This window comes from Anguilla rostrata, chromosome 1 (genome assembly GCF_018555375.3).
Source record: "Anguilla rostrata isolate EN2019 chromosome 1, ASM1855537v3, whole genome shotgun sequence".
Classification (NCBI taxonomy): Eukaryota; Metazoa; Chordata; class Actinopteri; order Anguilliformes; family Anguillidae; genus Anguilla; species Anguilla rostrata.
This window is the reverse complement of record NC_057933.1, coordinates 85764236-85775419: the sequence shown is the minus strand read 5'-3', so window position 1 is coordinate 85775419 and position 11184 is coordinate 85764236. Positions and strand designations below refer to the sequence as shown.

General features: G+C 44.4%; 1 protein-coding gene across 1 annotated transcript; it reads right to left on the bottom strand.

Moving 5' to 3' along the window:
- Positions 1-4303: 4303 nt before the first annotated feature.
- LOC135249420 (uncharacterized) lies at positions 4304-10918 on the bottom strand. The gene is made up of 4 exons (XM_064325097.1): positions 10862-10918; positions 10355-10495; positions 8521-8741; positions 4304-6529 (listed from the first exon to the last, which is right to left on the bottom strand). Exons 1-4 carry the CDS (start codon positions 10916-10918, stop codon positions 6031-6033), a joined length of 918 nt encoding a protein of 305 aa, XP_064181167.1. The 3' UTR covers positions 4304-6030.
- Positions 10919-11184: the final 266 nt, after the last annotated feature.

Here is an 11184-nt window from a genome sequence, read left to right as displayed (position 1 = left end):
GTGACGAGTCACCCTGTATACAGTTGGCCTCTACACGGAGTAATTATTTAGAGCGATGAGTCACCCTGTATACAGTTGGCCTCTACACAGAGTAATTATTTAGAGTGATGAGTCAGCCTGTATACAGTTGACCTCTACACGGAGTAATTATTTATAGTGATGAGTCAGCCTGTACATAGTTGGCCTCTACACGGAGTAATTATTTAGAGTGATGAGTCAGCCTGTATACAGTTGGCCTCTACACAGAGTAATTATTTAGAGTGATGAGTCAGCCTGTATACAGTTGGCCTCTACACAGAGTAATTCATTATTTATAGTGATGAGTCAGCCTGTATACAGTTGGCCTCTACACAGAGTAATTATTTAGAGTGATGAGTCAGCCTGTATACAGTTGGCCTCTACACAGAGTAATTATTTAGAGTGATGAGTCAGCCTGTATACAGTTGGCCTCTACACAGAGTAATTCATTATTTATAGTGATGAGTCAGCCTGTATACAGTTGGCCTCTACACAGAGTAATTATTTAGAGTGATGAGTCAGCCCGTATACAGTTGGCCTCTACACATGCATCTGTAGTGGTACACATACTCAAACAATACCCTGTCTTCTGCTTTTCTGGAATCATTGGGGTATTTGGCGAACTAGAAAATCTTCAAAAAGATGTTTAAAAATGATTTTTGCAAACATTTTAACTACACACATATACACTACACATTTTCAATATGCACAACTACGCTTCATATTTTGACTTCACACGTACACATCTATATAGATGGTGTACATAAAAGTACAACAAATTATGATTATTCTTTTTCAAAGACAGATGACATATTACACAACAAAGTCACACACTCAGTGGAACTGGCACTGGGAATAGTGGACTTCATTAATGTCTGAATAAATATATTATGGATGTAAGCACGTATTTTCAGATAAAGCACTATGTTCATATGTGGTCAGATATGATACAGTGAACCAAAAAATAAATTAACATATCCAAATTAATGTCATGAATGAAATATGAATAAAATATATACATTATTTCCACTGTCATTTATACCCTTCAAATACTGATGTAATGGGTTGTAGAATATATGAGATAAAGTAACAATCAGTCACATGATCCCATCAGATCAGCCACATGATCCCACCAGATCAGTCATATGATCCCACCAGACTAAATCAGGATTAGGTCCTGGTTCTTTATGAGTTGGTCCTGAGGAAAGTGGATCAGGTCCTGGTTCTGTGGGAGTTTGTCATGAAGACAGTCGATCAGGTCCTGGTTCTGTGGGAGTTGGTCATGAGGATCGTGGATCAGGTCTTGGTTCTGTGGGAGTTGGTCATTTGGACAGTGGATCAGGTCCTGGTTCTGTATGAGTTGGTCATTTGGACAGTGGATCAGGTCCTGGTTCTGTGGGAGTTGGTCATGAGGACAGTGGATCAGGTCCTGGTTCTGTATGAGTTTGTCATTTGGACAGTGGATCAGGTCCTGGTTCTGTATGAGTTGGTCATTTGGACAGTGGATCAGGTCCTGGTTCTGTGGGAGTTGGTCATGAGGACAGTGGATCAGGTCCTGGTTCTGTTTGAGTTTGTCATTTGGACAGTGGATCAGGTCCTGCTGCTGTATGAGTTGATCATTTGGACAGTGGATCAGGTCCTGGTTCTGTGGGAATTGGTCATGAGGACAGTGGATCAGGTCCTGGTTCTGTGGGAGTTGGTCATTTGGACAGTGGATCAGGTCCTGGTTCTGTATGAGTTGGTCATTTGGACAGTGGATCAGGTCCTGGTTCTGTAGGAGTTGGTCATGAGGACAGTGGATCAGGTCCTGGTTCTGTATGAGTTGGTCATGAGGATAGTGGATCAGGTCCTGGTTCAGTATGAGTTGGTCATGAGGATAGTGGATCAGGTCCTGGTTCTGTATGAGTTGGTCATGAGGATAGTGGATCAGGTCCTGGTTCTGTGGGACTTTGTTGTTAGCACAGTGGATCAGGTCCTGGTTCTGTGGGACTTTATCTTTAGGACATTGGATCAGGTCCTGGTTCTGTGGGAGTTGGTCATCAGGACAATGGATCAGGTCCTGGTTCTGTATGAGTTGGTCATCAGGACAGTAGCTGCGGAGACAGGTGCTGAGTAGGCTGCAGTGAAGATTTGCAGTCCTGCTACCAGGCACTTCCAGCTGAACCGCAAGGCCTTTCCCACGTTCTGCACAAACACAACAGGACATCAGTCAAACTGCAGTGAAGTACAGAGTTGCAGCATGTAAATTAAATGGTTTCAGTGTCTGGAGAGCACTGTGTAAATCAGAGAGCTGCACTGTGTAAATTAGAGATCTGCACTAAATCAGAGAGCTGCAACATGCAAATGAACATAAATGGAAATTAGCAGAAGTTAATTTGTACAGACATTAGGAAGAATGTTTTTACACAGAGTAGTCAATGTGTGGAATAGCATTACATTACATTACAGGCATTTAGCAGACGCTCTTATCCAGAGCGACTTACACAACTTTTACATAGCCTGCTGGGTCACTTAGAAGAGGCAGAAACTGGGGATTTTCAAGACCACAGTGTTGGATACAATCTAGTCTATAGGTAATCCGAGCACTAGTCAGGAAAATGGCGAGCATTGTTGGGCTGAATGGCCTGTTCTATTTATGTTAGAGCTGACAAAACATTGTCAGTTTCATAGTTTGTAATTTTCCTGAAGCTGTTTTAACATTTTAATACACAAAAGTAATATATTTCATCATATGTTCAGGTGAGTAAATTAAATCCAACCTTAATGCAACAGGCCACCATTCCATGGCCATAAAATAACTGAAGTCCACCAAGCTCCACAAACCAGGGTTAATGATTAACGTTAAAGGTCAGATGCACAACAGGGAAAAGTCCAAAATAATTTACTTATAGGATGTTAAATCATCCGAAAAAAGGATATTTCAGTAGCTTAGTGCATAAAGCTCCATCCACCAGCACAAGGACTGAGGTCCTAACTGAGATTTTATTCACATACCTTTCTGTACTTCTTATACTTTTCTTTCTTTTTCTGTTTCCTGTCCTCTTTTGCACTTTCCTTGATATCGTCTTCCTCTATCAGGGGCTCGTACCGTTCTGGCAGAAAGGCCACATGAACTTTCTTTGAACACCTTTCCTTTGCCTTGCTCTTGGCCTGCTGCTGTTTCCAGTTGAGTCCTGGCCCGGCTGCGCTCTCAGACTGCAGGGGTGGGTGAGACCCCGAGCCGCTGCCGTCCATCATGGCGCCGTCTGTCATGGCCTCGTCCGTATTGGCCTCATCCGTCATGGCTGTCCCTGCTTCCAGGGGACACTCCTGAGCCCCAGTAGTGAGCTCAGCTGGTGCTGCTGACATGTTGCCCCTTCCCGTTCTGCCCAAGCACAGCAAACACTGAACACAGCAGCGCTGACACTGCCGTGGGTGTGAGTGGACCTTTGAACACCACGTTGCGGAATACAGAGGTGTGTGTGTTCAAGTGCTGATGTAATCTGTTTTACAGATAAGCCAGCAGAATCAAGGGAGGGACGAACACAAAAACAGGCACAAACACATACACACAAACATACACACGCACACACACATACATACACACACACACACACATACACACGCACATACACATGCACACATACACACAAACATACACACGCACACACACATACACACACATACACACACACACATACACACACACATACACACACACACACACACACACACACATACACACACACACACATACACACGCACACACACACACACAAACATACACACGCACACAAACATACACACGCACACACACATACACACACACACACACACACATACACACAAACATACACACGCACACGCACATACACACACATACACACACACACACGCACACACACACACACATACACACACATACACACATGTATATATGATATGTACACACATGAAACTACTAACATATAACATAGGCTACTTACATATATGTATGTACATAGATGTGTAAAGTAGGCCTAGAATACACTGTATAATAGGCTATGCTGTTTTCTTGTGTTTATATTTAGTTCTCTTCGAAATTAGACAAGAGCTGTTATATTAAAAACACACATTTAGAAAATATTACACTTATTAGCTATTAAATAACATTCACATTTTCAAATGTGCACAGATTAGCAATACAACTGAATATCAGAATACAGTCCTGATTTGTGTCTTGAAAATAACCTTTTTGACTTTTAGCAATGTATATGACAGACCTGCACTGACCATTATATTCATGCCCAAAAACAACTTGTCAAAATCTTGTTTAAACAAATGTTTATTGATCGCAAAATCCATCCAACTGCTGGACCACATTTTTATGATCATTTGTGGAATAAAATTATACATTTTAATCATTCAGAAAACAGTTGTATGATGCATGCCAAAAATGAAATGTTCCACCCACTGTATCCCCAACCAATCACCACAGGAAAGGCAGGAGTGATCACCATGCATACGAAGAGAAATGGATACAACACATCCGGCCTGCGCAAATGCTGGGTGACTAACTGCAGGTGTGACACATATTTTACATAGTTCAACCACCAGGGGGCAGCTCAGTCCCTCCCAGTCTATGAAAAGAGCCAGAAGAACTGCTTATTACATCATGCACATTTTAATACATTCATTCTCCATTACTTTGTCTGGCAAATGAGCCAATCACTTTAATCCCTGATTCAGCAGGAAATGTGACTTTTTTACTACAGTATTATAATGATCTGAAGTAAACAGCTGAAGTGCAGTCTGAGGTATTTGCTGTTCAGGAGATCCAAATGGCAATGCTAAATCCATTTTTCACATAGCAAACAAAAATGCTTTTCCCATATAATTCCCAGTTTATACACAACTGCTGCACTTTACAAATAACTTCCAGCTGGCAAAAAGGAGACATACACACAGCAGAATCTGGCCTCCTGATTGGCTCAACAAGAAAACATGGTGTGTATGCGTATGCCTGCAAGTGTGTGTGTGTGTGTGTGTGTGTGTACATATGGATTCCTGAGCATGGAAGACATTTGATTGCATTTTCAAAGTATTTGTTAAAAATGAAGTAACATATAAAATGATATACATGTAATAATATATAAATTCCACCCTGAATACAAAAACATTTACAAAAATAAAAGTGGCTATGTTGTAGCCAACTTTATTTTGTAAACATTTACAAAAATAAAAGTGGCTTAGATGTGGTATCAGGTCTGAGTGTAATGGTTTAGATGTGGTATCAAGTCTGAGTGTAACGGTTTAGATGCGGTATCAGGTCTGAGTGTAATGGTTTAGATGCGGTATCAGAGGTCTGAGTGTAATGGTTTACACTCTAAACCATTACACTCAAACCTGATACCACATCTAAGATCTTATCAAGGCCTGTGTATACACATCTAAACCATTACACTCAGACCTGATACCACATCTAAACCATTACACTCAGACCTGATACCACATCTAAACCATTACACTCAGGCCTCTGATACCACATCTAAACCATTACACTCAGACCTGATACCACATCTAAACCAGTACACTCAGACCTGATACCGCATCTAAACCATTACACTCTGTTTTATGGATGCTGGTAATAAGAAAGCTTCAGAATAACCTGCTGGGTCTCTAACACTGTCTCTGTCTTTACAGCATAATTTACACCATTAAACACCAACAAGCCCATTTTATAGCCTAAATGTATATATTATAGACTATTTGATAGTCTTACAATCTTCAATAATGAAATACCTGCAAGCTGAATTATTTCTGAAAGTAAAAATAGAGGATCTATTCCATCTCTCTCCCTCTCTATCTCTCTCTTTACCTCTCGATATCTGTCCCTCGCTATCTGTCCCTTTACCTCTCCATCTCTCTCCCTCTCCATCTCGCTCTCTCTCTCTCTGTCTCCCTCAGTGGAGAGTCCAAATCTGCAAAGACACAAGGATATGTTACCCCAGTGACGTCCCTTACAGAAGCGCAGGATCTGGAATAAACCACCAATCACAGCTCCTCCTTATTAAACTGCCCTGTTTCCATTTGTAACAGGGCATGCACTGGGAGGAAGGGGTCCTCTTCTTCTTCCTCCTCCTCTTCCTCCCTCTGGATACAGAAGGGTTCCTTAAGAGCCAGGAGGTTCGTGGGTGGAGGCACAGGGGCAGGTGTAGCGGGGTGGTTGGTGGGTGGAGGCACAGGGGCAGGTGTAGCGGGGTGGTTGGTGGGTGGAGGCACAGGGGCAGGTGTAGCGGGGTGGTTGGTGGGTGGAGGCACAGGGGCAGGTGTAGCGGGGTGGTTGGTGGGTGGAGGCACAGGGGCAGGTGTAGCGGGGTGGTTGGTGGGTGGAGGCACAGGGGCAGGTGTAGCGGGGTGGTTGGTGGGTGGAGGCACAGGGGCAGGTGTAGCGGGGTGGCTGAGAGGCCGCAGGTGGAGCCAGTCCTGGGGATCGTCCTGCTGCCGGTGGGTCTTCATGTGGGCGTTACGGCTCTTAATCTTAAAAAACACCCTGCGAGATGGAGGGGATTCACACTCACTTTAACACCACAAATCAACACTGTGCTTGCAGTACTTCCATAATTTAACACCACAAATCAGCACTGTGCTTGCAGTACTTCTATAATATAACACCAGAAATCAATACTGTGCTTGCAATACTTCTATAATTTAAGACCACAAATTAACACTGTGCTTGCAGTACTTCCACAATTTAACACCACAAATCAACACTGTGCTTGCAGAACTTCTATAATTTAATGCCGCAAATCAACACTGTGCTTGCAGTACTTCCATAATTTAACACCACAAATCAACACTGTGCTTGCAGAACTTCTATAATTTAATGCTGTAAATCAACACTATGCTTGCAGTACTTCCATAATTTAACACCACAAATCAACACTGTGCTTGCAATACTTCCATAATTTAACATCACAAATCAACACTGTGCTTGCAGTACTTCCATAATTTAACACCACAAATCAACACTGTGCTTGCAGAACTTCTATAATTTAATGCCGCAAATCAACACTGTGCTTGCAGTACTTCCATAATTTAACACTACAAATCCACACTGTGCTTGCAATACTTCCATAATTTAACACCACAAATCAACACTGTGCTTGCAATACTTCCATATTTTAACACCACAAATCAACACTGTACTTGCAATACTTCCATAATTTAACACCACAAATCAACACTGTGCTTGCAATACTTCCATAATTTAACACCACAAAACAACACTCTGCAAGCAGTACTTCCCCAAATTAACACTCATCACTCTCAAAATCAAGTCCAAATTTCCAGTAAACATGTTCTATTAATTATGGTTATGGTTATACACTTTGTTGTACGTCGCTCTGGATAAGAGCGTCTGCCAAATGCCAGTAATGTAATGTAATGTAATGTAATTATCTTCTCAGCAAAATACATACTGGAGATGGAAAGCCTTATAACACATTATATACACATCAATATATAACACAGATTACTAACCCTAGCCCTAAACCTTATAACATATTATATGCACTTCAATATTTAATACAGATGCTCTGGATGGAAATATGCCACAGGGCTCAGCTTATGTTTATGACAGATCTTTCAACGCACTTGTCCCTGGTTACAGTTATACACTGTTGTACATCGCTCTGGATAAGAGCGTCTGCCAAATGCCTGTAATATAATGTGATGTAATCTTACGTTTATATAAGCTTTCACTATTTTCAATGCAGATCCAGTGTAAATGTAAAGATATTTGTTCCTTACTTATGTCCTAAATGAGGATATTTTTGTAACACTGAAAGCCTTTTTGTACGGTGGTATTAAACCTGCCCATATTATTAAAGCATTTACAGCAGTCTTTCTATAACTCTGAAACACTAACGCATCAAGACACTTCCTGTTCCATGTGTCAGAGACTTCCTGTTTTGTGTGCTTGTTTTCTGTTGGCTGAATGACGGGGGTCTAAACGGTGTACCTCAGCTTCAAACGCTGTGGCCGTTATTGCAAACTGACCACATCCTTTCTGTACGCGAGCGCTGAGCGGAACATCACTGCACTACTCGCTGGCCTGTTAGCACTGCTGATGAAGTTTGCGTCACGCAACTTAACAGCGCCAGACCTGGAGAGATATATTTCCAGACCAGCAAGTAAAGCTGCAACCTCATTACAGCACGGTTAGCTGCTCCTGGGGGTGAGGGGCCGAGCACAGACAGGGAGGCGTGAGCCAGCCACATCAGGGTGGCGGAATGAAGGGATCTAGCCGGGGTGCAGGGTTTTAATACTGACTGGAGGCATGAAGGCACAAATCCACTCACAGCAGTCTAGTGCCATATTGCAACAGGCAGCCAGTGAAGTGACATGTGGCAGTGCTGGGTTAGGGTTAGATAAGTGGCAGGGTGCTGGGTTAGGGTTAACCTAACCCAGGATGAATATCTGGTGTTTATTGGTGGGAAACACAGGAAGCGTTTCCATGATGACGGTAAAGACGTGACTCACTTCCCGCATTCCTTGCAGGGGAAGATGTGGGCGGGGCCTGCGTCAGCGCTGCCGGGGGAGGGGGATCTGAGGGCGGAGCCTATGGTAGGCAGGGGGGCAGGGTCAAGGGCAGGCTGGAGGAGGGGGCTGGAGAGGATCCTCTCTGCTGGGGGCGTGGGGGCGGAGACTGTCCTGCTGCGGATCTGAGCTCGGCTGTTCAGGGCCTTCTGGGAGGACGAGGTCTGCAGAGGAACGCATGCAGAGACTGCGTTAGAGAACACGCCTGCAGCACAACACACAGCCTACGACAGCCAATACACACCATCACACCACATAGTATACGACAGCCAATACACACCATCACAGCATAAAACAGCAATACACACCATCACACCACATAGCATACGACAGCCAATACACAACATCACACCACATAGCATACGACAGCCAATACACACCATCACACCACATAGCATACGACAGCCAATACACACTATCACAACACACAGCATACGACAGCCAATACACATCATCACAACACACAGCATAAAACAGCAATACACACCATCACACCACATAGCATACGACAGCCAATACACACCATCACACCATATAGCATACGACAGCCAATACACACCATCACAACACGCAGCATACGACAGCCAGTACACACCATCACAACACACAGGATACAACAGCCAATACACATCATCACCACACGCAGCATACGACAATCAATACACACCTTCACAACACACAGCATTCGACAGCAATACACACCATCACAACATGCAGCATACGACAGCCAAAACACACCATCACAACACACAGCATACGACAGCCAATACACATCATCATACCATGCAAAAGATCTTCATAGAACCTCACTCACACTATGCACAAGCATTCTGTACTAACAATACAGGAATTTTATCTCATATACTGTATATGAATACCAGTGAATGAATGCATTATTCCTTTTTATCTTTATATAAAGCTATAATGTTAGACAACTGAAACGACACAAAACTCCACTCATAGTGATAAACCTACTTTTTGATTTTTGTGTACAAATGGAATGATGAGGTGTTGGGTGCACAAGGGAGAAGGAGGCCACAGCACCACATGTGAGAAAGCTGTGACATTTCCACCAGTGCTGAGTCACTGTGCTGTGGACATGTGACTGCTTGCACAGTAACGGGCAGGAAGAGGGTGGGGCCTGTGGACATGTGACTGCTTGCACAGTAACGGGCAGGAAGAGGGTGGGGCCTGTGGACATGTGACTGCTTACACAGTAACGGGCAGGAAGAGGGTGGGGCCTGCGGACATGTGACTGCTTGCACAGTAACGGGCAGGAAGAGGGTGGGGCCTGCGGACATGTGACTGCTTGCACAGTAACGGGCAGGAAGAGGGTGGGGCCTGTGGACATGTGAATGCTTGTGCAGTAACAGGCAGGAAGAGGGTGGGGCCTGTGGACATGTGACTGCTTGTGCAGTAACGGGCAGGAAGAGGTGGGCTGGGACATGTGACTGCTTCAGACGGCAGAAGAGGTGGGCCTGGACATGTGACTGCTTGCACAGTAACGGGCAGGAAGAGGGTGGGGCCTGTGGACATGTGAATGCTTGTGCAGTAACAGGCAGGAAGAGGGTGGGGCCTGTGGACATGTGACTGCTTGTGCAGTAACGGGCAGGAAGAGGGTGGGGCCTGTGGACATGTGACTGCTTGCACAGTAACGGGCAGGAAGAGGGTGGGGCCTGTGGTAATGTGACTGCTTGTGCAGTAACGGGCAGGAAGAGGGTGGGGCCTGTGGTAATATGCGTCTTCCTTTGGTGTTTTCCATTGGTGAAATACTCACAGAAGCGCTGGCCAGAATGTCACAACTAAAGTCTCCAATCTCATTGGCTACTGGATTCTCCAAGCCAGTTGACCAGTAGGCACTGACTTCCTGTTTAATGCCATCTAGCTCCACAGATATAAGCTCCTCCTCCTGCACATCCTGAAAATAAGAAAGATACATCTCTCCCTCTCTCTCTCTGTCTCTCTCTCTCTCTCTCTCTCTCTCCCTCGCTCTCACTCTCTCTGTCACACACACACACAAACAAACTGTAACTCTAAAATCCACACACACAAACACACAAAAACACATACATGCACACACACATACACACACACACGCACACATGCACACACACACGCACACACATGCACACACACGCACACACATGCGCACTCACACACACACAGACGCACACGCAAACACACACACACACACACACACACACAGACGCACGCACACACCCATGCAAACACAGACGCACAGACACACACACACACACACACACAGAAATGATCATGGTCTCACCCGGGATTTGGGGGTGTGTACCCCAGTGATGGCCCCAGCTGCTGACCACCTGTGCATAACCCCTCTCTTCCCCAGCAGTCCTTCTTCCAGATGTTATACTCACACCTGCGAGACGTCTTGTCTTCCTGTAACACACTCACTGTAGTATACTCAACATCAGAAGTCTTGTCTTCACCTGTAACACACTCTGTCAGTAATACTCCACACACTTCGAGAAGTCTTAGTCTTCCCTGTAACACACCTCACTGTCAGTAATACTCCACACACTGCGAGACAGTCTTAGTCTTCACCTGTAACACACCTCACTGTCAGTAATACTCCAC